Source organism: Suncus etruscus, chromosome 14, assembly GCF_024139225.1.
Source record: "Suncus etruscus isolate mSunEtr1 chromosome 14, mSunEtr1.pri.cur, whole genome shotgun sequence".
Taxonomy (NCBI): Eukaryota; Metazoa; Chordata; class Mammalia; order Eulipotyphla; family Soricidae; genus Suncus; species Suncus etruscus.
The window spans coordinates 93,041,081-93,060,148 of NC_064861.1; the positions used below are offsets into that span (position 1 = coordinate 93,041,081).

Genomic DNA, 19,068 nt, shown 5'->3' on the forward strand with positions numbered 1-19,068 from the left:
AAGGACACGCCCCTTGTTTACTTCTCGGCCGGGCCGGCGTCACTGCGCCTGCGCAGATGTCTTCCTAGCTGACTCCACCTTGCTGGTTTGAGCCATGTGATTAAATCTCGCGTGGTTCCAGCTCAGCGCCCCTATTTGGGGCGATGGTTACACCCCATTCCCGTTCCAGCCTAGCCAGGGGACGCGACCAACTGCAGGGACTCGAGGGGATTCTTCTGTCCGGATGTGACGGCCTGTTGACCCGGATCAAGCAGGACGCTAGGGCATTGGGGGGCCTCGGTCGCGGCTATGGAGGAAGCCGGCTACAGGGTAAGCTCGGGGGGACCCCTTCGCACCCTTTTCCGAGGCTTTAGCCGTGCCGGGGCTCTGGGAGCTCCGGTGCACCTTTGAAAACACACAGACCCCTTCTTAAATGCGTTGTCGCTCTCCCTTGCAAGGCTGTCAAGCGCCCAGACTTCCAACCTGACACTCCGAGAAGTGGCTGGGGTCCCCCTTGTGCTGCAATAGAGAGGGGTCCCCGGTTTCTCGCCTCTTTTCTCCCAGGTCTGGGACTCCCAGTAGGCTATTTGGATTTTGAGGGTCAACGCCCCGCCCACTCTGGTATAGCCTCGCCTCCTGGACACCCCCATTGGCTCGGCTCCCTCTTGGCCTTGCCCCTCACCTGTCCCCCCCATTTTGCAGGTGGTCTTCGAGAAAGTGGGCGTATATCTGCACACCAGTGCCAAGAAGCACCAGGACCCCGACTCGCTCATTGCGGGGGTCATCCGCGTGGTGGAGAAGGTGAGCCTGGAGGAAGCAGTGGGGGGACTGTCTTCGGGGGCACAGGCCTGAGGTTGGACATGGGAGATGCCCCAGAAAGGAGCTTGGAAGCTGGCACCATGGTTAGCATGGCCTGGGTCATGAGAAGGCACCCCGTTAACACCCACCCCATCTCTGCAGGACAATGACGTTCTCCTATACTGGGCCCCTGTCGAGGAGGCCGGAGACTCCAGCCAGATCCTCTTTTCCAAGAAGGTATGACCCAACCCCTGCACCCCCTTTTTTTTCTAGGAGCTTCCCTGGTATGTGTGTAGAACTTTCCAGGTTCCACCTTCCAGGATCTGGAGTTCTTTTCTTTTCTTTTTTTTTTTTTTTTTTTTTGGTTTTTGGGCCACACCCGGCAGTGCTCAGGGGTTACTCCTGGCTGTCTGCTCAGAAATAGCTCCTGGCAGGCACGGGGGACCATATGGGACACCGGGATTCGAACCAACCACCTTTGGTCCTGGATCGGCTGCTTGCAAGGCAAACACCGCTGTGCTATCTCTCCGGGCCCATCTGGAGTTCTTTTCACTGTCAGTCCGCTGTGCTATCTCTCCGGGCCCATCTGGAGTTCTTTTCACTGTCAGTCAGCAGACAGGTCTTACCCTGATTGGGAGCCTGCTCTGTCACTCGTGTTCCTCCTGTCTGCAGTGGGGTTGCAGTGCCACTCTGGGAAGGATTCAGATGGCCAGTATCTCTGCCGTTTTGGGGCACCTTGTAGGTTGCCTCTGCCCCTGCACATGTTACCCCGACTTAGCCCTTAACTGCACCAAACTGGCCTTTCCTTGGCACGATCCAGAGCTGGGCTGGGGTGTCACAGGATATGCAGACCCACATTCCTGCCTTCTTCTCTAGGCTGTCAGACTCCCTTGGGGCCCAGCATAGCTGCTGGGGTGCCAACTCTTGCGCACTTTTGCTCTGCGAGCCCCGGGGAGGCCCCTGGGGACTCTGTCCTGCTGTGTTCAGGCCATGTCCAGGTTGAGACGCTCCTTGTGTGTCTGTTGCAGCAGGGCTTGCAAGAATTGTGCCCTCACTGTGCCTCAGTTTCCCTTTCTTTAATCCAGCGAGGCTTCTTTCTGGGGAAGCCTTTTGGCTCCAATTGAGCAGCCAAGCCACCTGCACTCAGTTTTTTACCCTTTCGCTCCCCTAGGACTCAAGTGGGGGTGATTCCTGCCCCCCTGAGGAAGAGCCCACCTTTGACCCGGGCTATGAGCCTGACTGGGCTGTCATTCATCCCGTCCGCCCCCGGCCCCGCAGCACCGAGGCCTCTAGAGGTAGGTAGGGCCCAAAAAGGGGTTTGAGGATGTTCCTCCTCCTGCTTCTGGTCCCCCTGCATTTGCTGCCACAGTTAGGTGGCTCCTGACCCTGGCCTTCGGGTCCTGACAAAGTCAGACAGGACACAGCTGTCTTGGCCTTGGGACCGGGCATGGTTTCAAGTCTCTGGGTCTGAAGCTGATGGGTGGCACTGAGTCACATTGTAGGAAGTGGGTGGATCTCTGATCTCCCACCTCTGGTACTCGGAGTGGGGGGACAAACCCGGTTTTGATTCCCATCATCCCATATGGTTCCCCATGCCTGCCAGGAGTGATTTCTGAGGGCAGAGCCAGGAATAACCTCTGAGCACTGCCAGGTGTGTCCTAACCACCCCCCCCACAAATAAATAAAGTGAACATGCGCAGAAGCCAGGCTTGCTGGAATCTCGGGGAGGGTGGGGTTTGCTTGTTCTGTGCAGGACATGAGAGGTGGCCCCAGCAAGACTGTGGGGCAGCGAGTTCAGGAGGTGTGGGGGCCCCATTCTCATCCAGCCCCAACCACTGCACCCCGTTCTTCCCAGGTGTGGAGCCCAGCCCCCTGCGCAGTTCCTGGGCCTTCTCGGTGAGCCTGGGGGAGCTCAAGTCCATCCGCCGGTCCAAGCCAGGCCTCGGCTGGGCTTACCTAGTGCTGGTCACGCAGGCTGGAGGCTCGTTGCCCGCCCTGCACTTCCACCGTGGGGGCACGCGTGCTCTGCTCCGGGTGCTCAGCCGCTACCTGCTGCTGGCCAGGTAGGTGGGAATGGCAGGGTGTACATGGAGCACAGGGCATGGGCTTTTAGGGTCCTCCCATTCCCTGGGTGCCAGAGAGACCAGCTTTTCCCTCTGAGTCTCCCCACTCCGTTGCCTGTTCTCCTGGGTCCCACTGAGACCAAGCCAGGCTGCTGGGCCGGGAGGGGGCCACTATAGGGGTACTGTCTGGGTGTCAGCGGATCCTCTCTGTCCAGCTCCCCGCAGGACTCGCGCCTCTACCTGGTCTTCCCCCACGACTCCTCGGCGCTGTCCAATTCTTTCCACCAGCTACAGCTTTTCGACCAGGACAGCTCCAATGTGGTGTCGGTGAGATAAGCCCCATGCGGGTGGCAGGAGGGAACGGGGGTCCCTACTACGCAGGCACAGCCCTGATGCCCACGGTGCACCCCCCAGCGCTTCCTCCAGGACCCCTACTCCACCACTTTCAGCAGCTTCTCCCGCGTGACCAACTTCTTCCGGGGTGCCCTGCAGCCACACCCTGGGGGGGCCTCCCCAGACCTGCCCCCAGCCCCCGACGAGGAGCCGGAGCCTGGTTTCGAGGTCATTTCCTGTGTGAGTATTTGGGGATGGGAAGACATCCAAACACCTGCTTTTCTTTATTTTTATTTTATTTTATTTTTTGGTTTTTGGGCCACACCCGGCGATGCTCAGGGGTTACTCCTGGCTGTCTGCTCAGAAATAGCTCCTGGCAGGCACGGGGGACCATATGGGACACCGAGATTCGAACCAATCACCTTTGGTCCTGGATCTGCTGCTTGCAAGGCAAACGCCGCTGTGCTATCTCTCCGGGCCCACACCTGCTTTTCTGATGACCCCTCACCTGCAGAACCAGCAACTGCGTTTGCTGAATCTCTGGTTCTTCCTTAAGGGAAAAGCGGGTTCACCCCCAGATGCTTCCACCAAGCAACATTCTTTCAGAGGGGTTGACTTGGCTGGGGCATCACCTGGAGGAGGCTCCGCTCACTGAGCCACCCTGCCCACAGGTGGAGCTGGGCCCACGACCGGCTGTGGATCGGGGGTCTCCGGTCTCTGAGGAGGAGTGGGCCCGCCATGTGGGTGCTGAGGGCCGTCTGCAGCAGGTGCCAGAGTTGAAAGCCCGCATCTTCTCAGGGGTAAGGTGCCGGGGGCGGCAGGACTGGAGGGGGGTCTGGCAGGAAGCCAGGGAGGCCCCCACTGAGCTGCCTGACCTGCACCCCCAGGGTCTGAGCCCCAACCTGAGGCGTGAGGCCTGGAAGTTTCTCCTGGGCTACCTGAGCTGGGAGGGCTCCACCGAGGAGCATAAGGCCCATGTGCGCAAGAAAACGTGAGTGACCGCCCCCAGAATGTGGGGGAGCTTTGCCATTGGCCCATGGCCCTGTGGACTGTGTCCAGACAGGAGGGACCCGAAGCATGTCCTCTGCTTCTTTCTCTCCCATGTGGGCTGAGGGTGTCAAGGGGGTCCCCTGGCTTGCTTCTGAGCTTCTGCTTCCTACCTCGTGTGGGTGTCGAACCTTCCAGTGAAAACCCCAGAGGACATCACAAAGGGGCCCCAGAGGCTGGAGTAATAACACAGCGGGGAGGGCACTTGCCTTGCATGCAGCTAACCCCAGTTCCATCCTCAGCATCCCATAGGGTCCCCCAAGCCCTCTCTGCCAGGGATAATCTCCAAGCACAGAGCTAGGAGTTGTTTGGGATCAACCCCTGAGCAGCATTGGGTGTGGCCCCAAAAGGAGAAATGGGATCCTAGGTGTGGTGACAGGAAGGAGCAGATGTTCTGATTGATTCTGTTGGTGACCAGCAGTGGGGGCCCAGACTGCATTTGGGGCCAACCCCTGGAGGGGCCTGGGGTGCTGAGCTCCTGGTGCCGCTCCCTACCTCTCCCCAAATCTCACGCAGGGATGAGTATTTCCGCATGAAGCTGCAGTGGAAATCCGTGAGCCCCGAGCAGGAGCGGAGGAACTCGCTGCTGCATGGCTACCGGAGCCTCATCGGTGCGCGGGCCGGGCCCTGAGATCCCAAGGCGGTGTGTGTGGGGGTCTTCGCCTGCTGCTGTGGTGCCCGGAGGGGCTCCTGACCCTGACTGGCCTTTGCCCTTGCCCGCAGAGAGGGACGTGAGCCGCACTGATCGGAACAACAAATTCTATGAGGGCCCGGACAACCCGGGGCTGGGCCTGCTGCACGACATTTTGCTCACCTACTGCATGTACCACTTCGACCTGGGTGAGCTCCGGGGCTGGCCTGGTGCTGGGGGCCCATTCGGGGAGTGCTGGGTACGATGGGGCCTCACTCTGTGTCCCCCCACAAGGCTACGTCCAGGGCATGAGTGACCTGCTCTCCCCGATCCTCTACGTCACGCAGAACGAGGTGGACGCCTTCTGGTGCTTCTGCGGCTTCATGGAGCTGGTGGTGAGTGCTTGTGTGGGTGTGTCCCGGTGCCTGTGCCTGTGGCCCTTGCTGGGGCGCTGCTCTCATGTAGCCCCTCTCCCCATCTCCTGCACCCCCACAGCACGGGAACTTCGAGGAAAGTCAGGAGACCATGAAGAGGCAACTCGGGCAACTCTTACTGCTGCTGCGGGTGCTAGATCCACTGCTCTGCGATTTTCTGGGTATGGATGGATGGATGATGGATGGGTGGTGGGCGGGGCATGTCTGGTAGGTGTGGCATATTTGACATGGACGGGGCCAATATGATGGATGGGTATGGTTGGTCTTGTGGGCGAGGCAAGATGGTGGGTGTGGCCATGACGGTGGGCAGGGCAAAGCTGGCCTTGCAGCTTGCCTTGATGTCCCTGCCACTGAACAAGTCCAGGATGTTTTTTCATTTTCCAATCAAGAGAAATGTTCCCACATGACCTAGAACCCCAAGCTCCCCTGGGAACTTGGAATTGCCATTTTTTTTTTTTTTTTTTTTGGTTTTTTGGGCCACACCTGGCGGTGCTCAGGGGCTACTCCTGGCTGTCTGCTCAGAAATAGCTCCTGGCAGGCACGGGGGACCCTATGGGACACCGGGATTCGAACCAACCACCTTTGGTCCTGAATCGGCTGCTTGCAAGGCAAACACCGCTGTGCTATCTCTCCGGGCCCGGAATTGCCATTTTGAGCATAATCTCCATTACTGTCAGCTCTGGGGGTCCCTCTCACTGGCTTCCCCTGCCTGTGGTGATGGGTGGCACTTTCATGCTCTGTCTCCCCCATCCCTCCTGTGCACATGAACTAGGGTTTTTCCGCTGCTTCTCTGGGCTCTTCGGGGCTGGGCTGCCACCTTCTGGCTTTGAATTTGGGCTTCATTACAGTTCAATATGGAAATTGCAGGGGACTGGAGGGAAAGTTCTAGGGTTAAGGCACTCTTCTTGCATGTAGCTGGTCCCAGTTCAATCCCTGTCACTGCATATGTCCCCCCAAGTACCACCAGGGGCCACTCCTGAATACAGAATCAGGAATAACCCCTGAGCATCCTTGGATGTGGCCGAGGGCTCCCTCCCCCAAAATTGCAAAGGAGAGTACAGGAGCGAAAGCACTAGTCTTACCCATGAGGACGCATGTTCAAACCCTGATGTTACATATGACCCTCCACTATTAGAATTGACCCTTGATCACAGAGCCCAGATTAATCCCTAAAACTGCCAGGTATGGACCAAAAAAAAAAAGTGTAATGCAGAGAATAGCAATAGGAGTTAAATTGTGGTGCCAGGGACTCAATCCAAATCCCATGTGGACTGGGCAAAGGCTGTACCAGTGAGCTCAACTGCTTTTGAATGTTAGAAGTCTTAATCATGGCAGTGTTTTTAAAACTAAAAGCAAAGGGAAAAAAATTTCTGCTGCGGGTGAGATAAATGAGAAGGAAGGACAGGAGTCAGGACTTCCGAGGGCGGAGCACCCAACCCTGACCCATTTCTTCCATCTAAATCCAAGGCATGAGGGCCGGAGTGAGCTCAGCAGGTAGGGTGCTCTCGCTTTGCACTCAGAAGACTCAGGTTTGATCCGTGTGACATCCCATGTGGTCCCAGAGCACTACCAAGAGTGATTCCTGAGTGCAGAGCCAAGAGTTATCTATCCCCCAAGCAATTCAAAGGACCCAAAACACACACACACACACACACACACACACACACACACACACACACACACACCCTGAGCACCATGGGGAACGCTATCCCCATCACCTTGCTGGGCTAGCATAGTTGGGTATGACCCCAAGCCCCAAAATAAGTGCTTTAGGGGCTGGAGAGATAGCATGGAGGTAGGGTGTTTGCCTTGCATGCAGAAGGACAGTGGTTTGAATCCCGGCATCCCATATGGTCCTCTGAGCCTGCCAGGACCAATTTCTGAGCGCAGAGCCTGTAGTAACCCGAGTGTGGCCAGGTGTGACGCAAAAAAACAAAAATAAATAAGCAATTCAAAGATATGGACCCTTGGGCCAGTGTGGTGGCCCATACTGTAAGGCATCTGCCTTGTGTGCGCTAGCCTAGGATGGACCATGGTTCGACACCCCCCCGGTATCCCATATAGTCCCCCCAAGCCAGGAGCGATTTCTGAGTGCATAGCCAGGAGTAACCCCTGAGCGTCACTGGGTGTGGCAAAAAAAACAAACAAACCAAAAACAACAACAAAAAAAACAAAGATATGGTCCCTTGGGACCAGAGCAATAGCACAGCGAGGAGCATATCCCTGGCACGTAGCTGACCTGGGTTTGATTTGATCTCCAGCATTCCATATGGTTTCCCAAGCGTGCCAGGAGTGATTTCTGAGTGTAGACCCAGGAGTAATCCCTGAGCTCTGCTGGGTATTACCCCAAAACAAAAAGATATGGACTCCTTGGGGCAGAGACAGAGCTATGGTTTCCTCACCCCACTAATTCTGGACTGGGCAACTCGAGCACTGAACCCAGGGGCCCTCCTGCACATGGGTAGGAGGCTTATCCCTTAGGGGCAGGGAGATGGCCCAGGTAGTGAGCACTGGAGGCTGAGCATGTGTTTGATCCCCGCACGCATGACCTCGGGAGCCCTGGTGGATGCGTTCGTTCCTCCCGTCAGTCGCCGCCTTGCCTGGGGTGCTCCCCTGGGCCCCATTCACAGGACTGATCACCTGGGCTTGTCAGGCCGCCTGACTCTTTGCTGTTCCCGCATGGGGCCGTGCCCACCCTCCGTCTCCCCACAGGGACAGAGGTCAGGCGGGCACATCTGGGGTATCGAGGCTGAGCTTTGCTCCCCATCCCTGTGTCCACCCCTAGACTCCCAGGACTCCGGCTCGCTCTGCTTCTGCTTCCGGTGGCTGCTCATCTGGTTCAAGAGGGAATTCCCCTTCCAGGACGTGCTCCGCTTGTGGGAGGTGGGCCTGGGGCCGGGGCCTTGAGGGGAGGCGGCGAGGAGGTGGGTGGGGGCCGGGCGGCGGGCTCTGACGGTTGGTTGGTTGGTTCCCTCGGCCCCCAAAGGTGCTGTGGACGGGGCTCCCGGGGCCCAACCTGCACCTGCTGGTGGCCTGCGCCATCCTGGACATGGAGCGAGACACCCTGATGCTCTCAGGGTTCGGCTTCAACGAGATCCTCAAGGTGAGCCCCCCTCTGCCTCAGCCCGGCACCAGAGTAAGGTGGCCCGTGCCTTAGGCCTCAGCCGCCGCCTCCTGTCTGGGACTGGACAGCGGGCGGTCGAGGCTTCCCAGTGACTCAGCGTTGAGTCCCTGGCCACTCCCTGTCCCGTAGCACATCAATGAGCTGACCATGAAGCTGAGCGTGGAGGACGTGCTGACCAGGGCCGAGGCCTTGTACCGGCAGCTCACGGCATGCCCGGTGAGTCTCCACCCCTGCGCACCCCGTCCACTTCAGCTGGGAGGCGGCCTCTCTCGCTCATGCACCCCTGTGCCCGCCCTCCAGGAGCTGCCCCACAACGTGCAGGAAGTCCTGGGACTGGCACCACCCCAAGAAGCGCACAGCCCCTCGCCACCCGCCTCGCCACTGCCGCTGTCCCCCACCCGGGCCCCTCGGGCCCCGCCACCCTCCATGGAGCCCGCCGCGCAGCCCGACAGCAGCCTGGAGATCCTGCCCGAGGAGGAGGAGGAGGAGGACGGAGGCGCCGACTCTTAACCTGGCGCAGCTGGCACGCAGGCACTTTTAATCACCATGGACAGTCCGCGAGCGCCCTGGCCCGACTGAGCGGGACCAGCGGGGTGGGGACCGGCTGGCAGGCGGGCAGGCAGGCAAGGACGTGGCTGGGACCTGGAGGTGGGGCGAGGCCTGGCCTGGTCCTCTGGACCTGGATCTGGCCACAGAGTGGGAAGTGAAGGTCTAGGGGGCCTGCGGGGGAGCCCCGACTTGGGGCTTCGGGAGGAGAGAGTCTGGCTTGGCTTGGCCGGCTGGAGGCATCATCGCCTGCAGGCGGGAGCACAATAAACTCGAGCCCGGCCGGGCCTCGTCTTGCTCGGCTTCCTGAGGCTCCCTGGGCGTCGCTGCGCGGCTCCGGGTTCGAGCCCGGGTCCCCCCGAAAGTTGCTCTCCTAAGTTTTTCCCCGTCTAATCGCCGCTGCTGCGGGGAGGGCTGGCGGCGCTCGCCTCGGCCTGGCGCTCGCGGTGGCCGGGGCCGGTGGTGGTGGCGCGGCGCGCGCTCGACGCCCGGCCGGAGCCCGATCCGGAGCCCGAGGAGCCGGAGCCGGAGGAGGCGGAGGCCGGGGCGCGGCCCTCGGCGCGGCGGTTGATGGCCACGGCGGCCCTGAGCGCCGACTTGACGGCCGCCTCCACCCAGCCGTGCGGCCTTGCGGCGTGCTCGCCGGCGAAGTAGACGCGGCCGTAGGGCGCCGCCCAGTCGGGCTCGGGGTCGCCGCCGGGCCAGAGCGCGGGCGGCTGCGCCACGAAGGCGCCGTGGCTGTGCGGGTCGTCGGCCCAGCGCTTGAGCGCGCCCGTGCCGTCCCACAGGCGGTAGACGGCGGCGCCGTGCAGCGAGGCCAGGTCGCGCAGCGCCAGGTGCAGCGCCTCGCGCACGCTCAGCCCCGCGAAGGGCGCCGCGGCGTCGGCCCAGGCGTAGGCGGCCAGCAGCAGCGCGCCCTCGCGCGGCGGCGGGTAGAAGACGAGGCGCGACGGGCGGTCGAGGTTCGAGTGGCCGCCGCGGATGTGCTCCTCGGCCCAGAAGGGCCGCGCGAAGCTCAGCAGCACCTTGGTGGCCGGCACGTAGTGCAGCGCGCGCAGGGCCTCGCGGCGCAGGCGCGACAGCGGCGGCGAGAAGCTCAGGCGCTGCAGGGCCGGGCCGCTGGGCGTCAGCACCACCAGGTCGGCCGTGGCCACCTGCAGCCGCTTGAAGGGCGGGTCGCTGGCGAAGTGCACGTGCACCTCGCGCGCCGTCTGCGTCAGCCCCACCACCGGCGAGTGCAGCAGCACCGGGCCCGACAGCGAGCTCAGCAGCGCGCGCGGCAGCAGGTCCCAGCCGCCCGTCACGCGGCTGTACCTGCGCGGGGCGGGAAGGGCAGGGGCCGTCACTTCGCGCCCCGGGAGCCGGCTCCCCTTTTCATTGGCTCCCGGGGCGCCCCGGGACCCGCCCCTCGGGCCCGCTCCTGTTCCCATTGGCTCCTCTATCTTCTAGGGCCCGCCCCTCGCGCCTGCTCTCGTGTCCATTCGCTGCCCTTCCCTCTCGCTCTAAGCCCCGCCCCGCCGCCCGTCCTCGTTTTCATTCGCTCCTGTTTCTACCTCGGCCCCGCCCCTCAGGCCTACCCCTGTTCCCATTGGCTCCTCTATCTTCTAGGCCCCGTCCCTCACACCTCCTTCCGTGTCCACTCGCTCTAAGCCCCGCCCCCCGTCCTCGTTTTCATTCGCTCCTTTTTCTACCTCGGCCACGCCCCTCGGGCCTACTCCAGTTCCCATTGGTTCCCTTTTCCTCGAAGCCCCGCCCGCCCCTCATGCCTCTAGTTCCCCTCCAGCCCCCGCCGCCCGCCCGTTCCCATTCGCTCCTCTGGCTCCCTAAGCCCCGTCCCACGGACCTAGTCCCGTTCCCATTCGCTCCCTCCCTCTAAGCCCCGCCCCTCACCGGAGCTTGTCGCTCAGGCAGCTGTGGGCGCGCAGGGCCTCGGCGAAGCTGAGATGGAAGAAGCCGTCCTTGGACATCACGTCGCCCAGGAGGCGCGCGGCGGCCTGGCTGATGTTCCCCTCCCCGAGCAGATAGCCCTGTGGGGTGCAGTGGGGCTGCTCAGGGCTCCGTCCGCCCCACGCGGGATGACCCCCCCGGGGCCCAGCCAGCCCGAACTGAGGATGGATGGTCCCCAGCATCTGGATGCCCCTCTTTGGATGTATTCAATTAATTGTTTTGCAGCCCCCGATGGTGCTCAGGAGTGACTCCTGGCTCTGTGCTCAGGAGTGCCTCCTGATGGTGCTCGGGGTGGCGGGGATCCATCCAGGTCAGGTCAGACCCGTGCAAAGCAAGCAAGCTTAGCACCTCGAGTTGCACTAATGATCCAGGCCCCCCTCGAGATAAAGGGGGAGAAGAGCAGGGGCAGGAGGGGATTGAGGCTGGCAGAGCTTTGGTACCCACAGGCACCCTCCCTAACTAACCTCAGCCGGGCCCCACTCACCAGGAGCGAGATGCTGTCAAACTTCTTCATTGCCCGTTTACATCCCATGGTCTTGACGTCTTTGAGGGCCTGAGAAGCAGCAAGCAGACAGCGCTAAAGGGGGATGCTGGGGTTTCAGGCAGAGGGGTTGAGGCCTGGCGAGAGTGGTTACCCCATCGTCTGGCGGTGCATGGGTCCACTACCTTGCCAGCCTGCAGCTCCGTCTTTGGGAAGGTTCTGTCTGCTTAGCCCCTCCTAGAGGCCACCTTCCTCCCCGTCACCTCGTGGGGACCCAAGCCATGCCCTCCTTCCCCAAATTGGTCACAATAGGTGGAACTGGGGAGGCCCAGGCAGGTCAGTCCATGGGGGACAGTGGCATGGAGCAGAGGAAAAAGGAAAGACAGTGAGGAAGAAGGGAATGAGATCATGGTGCCGAGTCGGGGAGACCTGTGATTTTGGGGGACATGCTGCATCCAGTGGGGGCAGGAGGGGTGTCAGCAAAGCTGCAGGGAGTCTGGGTCTCAGCACCAGCACCAGCCTCAGCACCGGGCTTCCTCAGCTTTTTAAACAGGGGGCCAGTTCACTGTTCCTCACAGCCTTGGAGGGCCCGACTATAGATTCAAAAAAAAACTATGAACAATAGAGGCCTGCAGGGTTATAGTTTGAGGACCCCTGCCCAAGACTGAGAGGATGAGCTGAGACAGAGAGAAGGGGAGTCGAGATTGCAGGACACATCCACATGAGCACTGTGGGCCTGGACACTGCTAAGCAGTGCCAAAAACAAAACAAAAACAACCCAGGGGGCTGGATAAATGTCTTGGGCAGGCCACACGTGGCCCGTGGCCCGTAGTTTGAGGACCCCTGCTGTGGACTGACGTGAACGACCAAGGAGAGGTGGGCTGGCTGGCACAGAGTGGAGCTGAGGGGCCTGAGGCAATGGTCTGGGGGTGCAGTCCAGCCCCTCGACCCACCTTGTTTTTTGTTTTTTTGTTTTTGCTTTTGGGTTACACCCAGGAGCGCTCAGGGGTTCCTCCTGACTCTTCCCTCAGAAATCACTCCTGGCAGGCTCAGGGGACCATATGGATGCTGGGATTCGAACCACCATCCTTTTCCGTACAAGGCACCGCCCTACCGCCGTGCTATCTCTCTGGCCCGACCCACCTTGTTGAGGGCCATCTGGTAGATCTCTTCGGGGGAGTGGCCTTGCTCGTGGGGCCGCAGGTTGTAGCCAAGCTTCTCGGGCATCTTCTCCACCACGTAGTTGCGGAGCTTCACGTCCCGCACCTCGGTCCATGTGTTCTCGTCATACTGGATGAACTCGGTGAGGTTGAGCCCCAGATTCTTGCAGAGCTGGTGCATGATTCTGTGAGGGGCCAGGAGAGCGGGGAAGTGGAGGGGAGACTGAAGTGGGACACCCAGCCATCTGTGTGGAGGGGCAGGGCTGGGATTGAGGCTACCAGGCGGAGCAGTAGTATCAGTTGAGCTGCCTGATGGCGTGGGACAGACAGGCTCCAGGCAGGGAAGTGAGAATGGGTGTGGGGGGTGGAATCAGGGTGTTGGAGGGACACCGGGGGGGGGGGGGGGCCAGGACTCACCTGTGCGAGGTGGGCATGCGCATGGCCCCCAGCTCCCCAATCCAGCCCGTCTTCGGATCCCGATAGGTTAAGATGCGGCCCCCAATCCTGCTGTCGGCCTCTAGGAGGGTGACCTGAGTGAGGGGGGATTGTTGTGTGTATTTTGACCAGGGCCCCTCTCCCTGATGCCTGCCCCCCAAAACAACCCATGAGTTGAAGAACAGGTCCTGGGGAACAGGTACCCCCAGAGTTGAAGAACAGGTTGGGGAGTTGGGGTTTCACCCGTGGGGCCCACTCATTCTTGGATCTCAGTATCTGGGCAGGTTTAGAGCGAAGAGAGTACTTCCTCTTGGGGGGACTCGAGCTCCATCTCCCCTACTCCCCGCCCCCTCAAGCCCTGGAAGTCCCTCTAGGAGCTTGGTGGGGGATGTCTCTCAGCCCCAGACAGGGAAACAGGTAGCCCCCCCCAGCGCCCACCTGCCACCCCTGCACCAGGGCACAGCGGAACCCCTCACCTTGTGCCCCGCGTCTCCGAGCATCTTGGCGGTCACCAGGCCCGCCAAGCCGGCGCCCACCACGATCACCCTCTGGGGCTTGGTGGTCCGGTTGAGGCCCAAGGTCATGACCTTGAGCAGCTGTTCATAGTCGGGATCCTGTAAGCATTTCTCAAACGGGTCCCGGTAGTGGGAGCCCTTCCAGTCCAGGGAGGAGGCCAGGCTGAGGAAGACGGGGACCAGGGAGAGGAGGTGCCAGGCTGGGGGTGGGGGAGAAGGTCAGTGGACAGATGGCCTCGTAGTGGGCATTTCCGGCCCCCGACCCACCGCCCCATCCTCTGTCAACTTACCCAACTGGACCATGACTTGGAGCGGGAGATGGAGTCTGGGGTGGAGGGGAGGCAAGAGCCACTGTGATGGGGGGGTCCGAGTCTGGGGTCCTGCCCCAGCCCTTGCCCCTTGGGCCTCACTCCCTCTGACCTCTGACCCCTGGGTGCCTGGCACCCCAACATGAACTCGCCCCCTTCACTCCTCTTCCCACTCCGCTGCTTTCTCCACCTCTGCCTCCGTTAGCTCCCCCTCCTCTGCCCCAGTTTCGGGGTCCCCTCTCCCCTAACCTCCTACCTGGCTACAGGCCCAGAAGACCAACTGACTTCCTCTGCTCCCCATCTTTTAAAGAACCCTGCCCTGCCCCGCCCACTCCACTGGAGCCCGGACAGGTAGGGAAGTGAAACTGCTCTTCTGGGCTTGGGATTCAGTGGGGGGCTGGAAGGAAAACTGGGTGTCGAGAGGAAGCAGAGGCACTCGTCTATATTTTCTTCGTCCGGCCCCAAATAGTTGTGGGGCCGTGGGTGCAGGAAACAAGGTGGGCGACTGCCCGCTCAAGCAGGGAAAGGGAGGAACATCTCGGGTTGCAGGCCCGTGAGCCCCGAAACGCAGCAGGGGTGCTCTGGGTCTGAATCAGCCGAGTAGGGCGTGATGCCAGGTACCAGGGCTGAGAGAGGGGCTAAGGGTTGGGTTGGGGGGCCTGAGCCCAGGGAAAGCAGGGGGCAAGTCTGAGACAAGGCTTTCATCATTGTTGTTCTTTGGACTACACCCAACAGTGCTCAGGGCTGACTCCTGGATCTGTGCTCAGGGATCACTCCTGGTGGGCTCAGAGGGTCATAATGGGATACCAGGGCTCGAACCTGGCTCAGCTGTCCTCCCCACTGTACTGTTGCTCTCTGTACTGTGTGAGGGGTGACCTGCCCCTGAGGAGCCCACACAGGTTCGGGATTCCGGGATGGGGGTTTTCTCTATAACTGTGGGGTGGGGAGGCAGGAGAGGCGGAAAGCCCCTGGGGCATCCAAGGGATGCGGCCAGTGAGTCAGGACACATGTGATGAGACAGGAGGGACTGCAGGAGGGACTGCCCAGGAAAGACAGCTGTGACCGCAGCCAGGCCTGGCTGGCCACGCCCCCACCTCCCTAAACCTTGGGGTGCCCACAGCAGGACATCAGCAGGGATGAGAGACATCGGGCAGGAGAGGCGGTGGCAAGCACAACCTCACTGCTCTTGGCTCCCCAATCCCACGGACTCCAGATCCCCCCCCCCATCCTTGAGCGCCCTGCTGGGGGGGAGGCCTCATCACCCCATTTCATGGCGAGGCCCCACACGGAGCAAGCAGAAAGAGCTGGGGGGGGGGGTAAGGGTCATGCTCATGTGGAATCGCTTCAGGTACACAGCAGCCCAGCACCCTACAGCACAGGGAGCCTCTGCAGAGCACTACCTCCTAAGTCCTCTTCAAAGACTCAAAGATGGGGACCAGGGGAAGTGGGGAGCCATGGCTGGGGAGGATCAGACTCTGGTGCCAGCCCCGCCTTGCTAACGGGCTCAGTGGGGGCTCAATCAGACGGGCAGGGGAAACTGAGGCGCACCAGCAAACAAGAGTCAGCACCTGGGTCCGGAGAGATAGCATGGAGGTAAAGCATTTGCCTTTCATGCAGAAGGACAGTGGTTTGAATCCCGGCATCCCATATGGTCCCCTGTGCCTGCCAGGGGTGATTTCTGAACATAATGCCAGGAGTAACCTCGGAGCGCTGCCGAGTGTGACCCCAAAACCAAAGGCCTGGTGCCTTGCAGGGTGAGTAAAATGCATCGCTCCTGGGTTGGGTTCAACACTGCCGTCTCCAGACACTGGCACCCGCTAAGACCTGGGGCTTGCGACCTGGGGAGAGGAGGAGCGAGGCCCCAAGGCGGCCCTAGGCCAAGTGAGCGCCCCACATTCAGAAAGGCCCTGCACCAGTTAGTAGCCCCATCTGTCCAACTGCTGGGCTCTGCCACCAAAGGGGCCTCCTGGGGTGGGGTTGGGGTGTCTGGGTTGGAGGCCAGTTCCCTGTGTGCGTAGGGGTTCAGAACAGGCCCTCAGGATGGGGCTCTGGTGAGAGGAACAGCAGGGGAGCCTATCAGGGTGCTGGTGGGGTTTTTCCCAGAAAATTATTTTCTTTTTTTGGTTTTTGGGTCACACCCAGCGGTGCTCAGGGCTTATTTCTGGTTCTGCCTGCACTCAGAAACCGCTCCTGGCAAGCTCGGGACCCATATGGGGTGCCGGGAATCAAACCTGGGTCCATCCCAGGTTGGCTGTGTGCCAAGGCAAATGCCCTACAGAGCTATTACTCTGGCTCCCTTGGTCCAGAACTTTCTAGAAAAACCATAAGGGTGGTATAGAGGAACTGTGGGTCTGGCTATATCTGAACAGAAGAATCAGTGACAGGAGTTCCACACACCCCAGCTTCATAATATGCCCATCAAGAAGGCAGGTGGGGGCCCGGAGAGATAGCACAGCGGCGTTTGCCTTGCAAGCAGCCGATCCAGGACCTAAGGTGGTTGGTTCGAATCCCGGTGTCCCATATGGTCCCCCGTGCCTGCCAGGAGCTATTTCTGAGCAGACAGCCAGGAGTAACCCCTGAGCAACGCCGGGTGTGGCCCCCCCAAAAAAAAGAAGGCAGGTGGGGGAAGCGGGAGGGAACCAAGGATCAGGTGGGGAGGGGAGCTTGTGCTGAATACAGGATGCCTGAAAGTCAACTGCGTGAAACTCATCTTTTTTGGGGGGGTTGGTCACACCTGGCAGCTCTTAGGGGTTACTCCTAGCTCTATGCTCAGAAATCACTCCTGGCAGGCTCAGGGGACCATATGGGATCTCGGGATTCGAACCACCGACCTTCTGCATGCAACACAAATGCCTACCTACATGCTATCTCTCTGGCACTTGAAAACGAGTATCTTAAAGCAAAAGCAAAAACATGCTGCCTAACAGGGCTGCCACTTGTGGTGTTTTGGGGGCTATGCCTAGTGGTTGGTCAGGGAACCAACCATATGGGATGGTGGCAGGCAAGGTAAAGTGCCCTCCCCACCGTGCTACCGCTCGGCCCCTAGGGCTGATCACTGTAGCCCGTCCCATTGCCCCCCACTTCCCCAGAGCAGCCCTGGGCCCTGAGGGGGACTCACGGCACTGCTGGCTCTGGGGGCCTCTCCCAGCACCCATGGCCGTCCTGGCTAGCCTGGGACTGAAGACATGTCGAGGTGGCAGCGCCGAGGGCAGCCGGTGTCCCGAGTCCCTGCTGGGCCAGGTCAGGGTCCTAGTGGGAGAATGGGTTGGGGAGCTGTGGAGGTCCAGCAGCCCTTTCCCTCTCACGGGTCTGCTCATAAGTCACTGATGGGCAACCAGGGTGACCAACCCAGGGCTCCTGCCACCTCATCCTGTCCCAGCCCACTTCCATTTCCTCTCCTGTCTACTCATCTCTGGGGGGTACCAGGGACATCACTGAGCCACATCCCCAGTCCTGCGATTATCTGAAAGTAAATGACATCTTGGCGGGGCCGTACTTCAGGCCTTTTCTCTGGAATGATTTGGTATTTGGGCTTTCTGGACCCCATGGTTGGTCTCCCCCCAAGTGTGGCTGGCCTGTTAGGGGTGCTGTCGAGTGGATGGAAGCTAGTAGTCCACGCCAGTTCAGCAGCTTGTGAAACCAGCATGTCATCTGCAGAAGCTTCATTTCGTTTTGAAACCCATGAAATGCCTTTTACTGGCACAGGCCAGGGGTTAGCGAGAGCAGTGGGTGAGGTGCTTATCTGCCTGGCACAGGGCTGGATGGGTTCCAGCACGGGCACTGCTTATGGCCTTCAGAGCATCCCCAAGAATGATCTGGGAGCACAGCCAGGTATGGTTCAACCCCCCCAACCCTCTCTCAAATAATTGGTCTAGAGAGAGCAGTGGTCAAGGCCCTTGAGCACCTCTGGATATGGCCCCCAAACAAATCCCAAAGAACAGGCTTAGGAGTCTGGCACTGTCCCTGCACACACAGGGCACGAATCCGGCCCCAGGACCTTCTCCAATCTAAGCCGCCTGCATCGCTGGGGGCTCCAGTTCTCAACTGTCTGGCTTGGGAGGCCCCAAACGAACAAAACAAGCCCCCAAAGGCCTCTAAGGTTACTTAAAGGGGGGTGTGCAGTTTGTATATGGCAGGTCCAGACACACTGCCCAGGAGCAAACCCCACTCAGTCGTGTGAGCCAAAAGCCAGCAACTAGTGACGCCGGGGCAGCTGCCATCAATCCACTTGCTACTCTCATCCCTAAGCTGGGCAAAGAGGAAGTTCACCAAGGAGTCACCTTTCAATCTAGTCACCACATTGGCTGGCTCCGTGTTAACTAAGCGAGAGGAACTTAAGCTGTTTGGCGGGCAGCGGGTTTTCTTCCTGGAAAGGGAAACTGCAGTTACAAGGAAGGCCGCTACCAGCCGCCCGCCCTCCGCGGGACACTGCACGTGGACCCCAACTGCTGGGCAGGGCGGGATGTGGCACTCAAGAAAGGGCAGGTCTCCTGGTGGTGCCTGACGTTCGTGGGGTCGGCAGTGTGCAAGATAAGCTACTCCCGGTAAACCCGGACTGGAAAGCATCAGCGCTTTTGGGACGTTTGTCTGTGACCGGACAAGCATGAGCCTGGCTGTGGGCAGACACGGGGCATGCCTTGCCTCAGTGCATCCTGGGTGGGTGACTGGGTCGTGGGCCTCGTCCTCGGGTTCACCCGATTCTCCAGTGGGCTGGGGTGGGAGTGGTGCTCGAAGGTGGTTACTGATGTTCCCTCTGGGAACTGGGCACCAGATCTCCAAGACAAGCTCCAGAGAAGCCCCTAAGTCACCCACTCTCTCCCTGTGTGTAGAAATGGCGTGGAAGATGCAACTGGGTCGCACAGCCCTCCGGTGGGCTCTCCGGTGTGCGGAGGCCTGAGGGACCCCACTCTATACTGCCTTCTGGAATCCCCCACCCCCCCGCCACATCACACACTCAGAAGCAGTTTATGTTCCACATGTTAATTTTTATTTGAAAAAGAAACTCGGTGCATACAGATGCCTACAGTGACACTTGGGAAGCGCCAGCTGGTCATTCTGCTTGGCCGGACCAGGAGGGACATGCCCGAGCCCATGCCTAAGCCAACTCAGCCACAGGCTGGTTTAAAGCGGTCTTGCCTGGGTTCTGCAGGCACCAGAGTGGCAGGGCCTGCAGCTAAGGATATAGGGGACCAACCGACACCACCCGTGGGCATCTTATCTAATGCCGAGCAGAGCCACGGCCCATGAGATAGTGTGGCAGTTGGAGG

General features: G+C 60.3%; 2 protein-coding genes across 3 annotated transcripts; one reads left to right on the plus strand and one right to left on the minus strand.

Moving 5' to 3' along the window:
- The first annotated feature begins 183 nt into the window (after window positions 1-183).
- On the plus strand, window positions 184-8,947 carry TBC1D17 (TBC1 domain family member 17). 2 transcript variants are annotated; one of them, XM_049786833.1, is made up of 17 exons: window positions 184-309; window positions 682-780; window positions 940-1,014; window positions 1,949-2,072; window positions 2,633-2,840; window positions 3,056-3,167; window positions 3,267-3,413; window positions 3,845-3,973; window positions 4,061-4,164; window positions 4,737-4,831; window positions 4,944-5,060; window positions 5,146-5,246; window positions 5,347-5,446; window positions 8,071-8,168; window positions 8,272-8,388; window positions 8,539-8,625; window positions 8,710-8,947. In XM_049786833.1, the coding sequence occupies exons 1-17, from the start codon at window positions 289-291 to the stop codon at window positions 8,917-8,919; spliced, it is 1,944 nt and encodes a 647-aa protein (XP_049642790.1). In that variant the 5' UTR covers window positions 184-288; the 3' UTR covers window positions 8,920-8,947. The 2 variants fall into 2 exon arrangements, with proteins under 2 accessions (XP_049642790.1, XP_049642789.1); XM_049786832.1 differs by having other exon boundaries at window positions 188-309; window positions 3,255-3,413.
- A 397-nt stretch (window positions 8,948-9,344) lies between these two features.
- Window positions 9,345-17,111, minus strand: IL4I1 (interleukin 4 induced 1). The gene is made up of 8 exons (XM_049787568.1): window positions 16,920-17,111; window positions 13,784-13,818; window positions 13,455-13,693; window positions 12,961-13,073; window positions 12,527-12,728; window positions 11,387-11,455; window positions 10,846-10,982; window positions 9,345-10,269 (listed from the first exon to the last, which is right to left on the minus strand). The coding sequence occupies exons 2-8, from the start codon at window positions 13,794-13,796 to the stop codon at window positions 9,345-9,347; spliced, it is 1,698 nt and encodes a 565-aa protein (XP_049643525.1). The 5' UTR covers window positions 13,797-13,818; window positions 16,920-17,111.
- Between the last annotated feature and the right edge of the window lie 1,957 nt (window positions 17,112-19,068).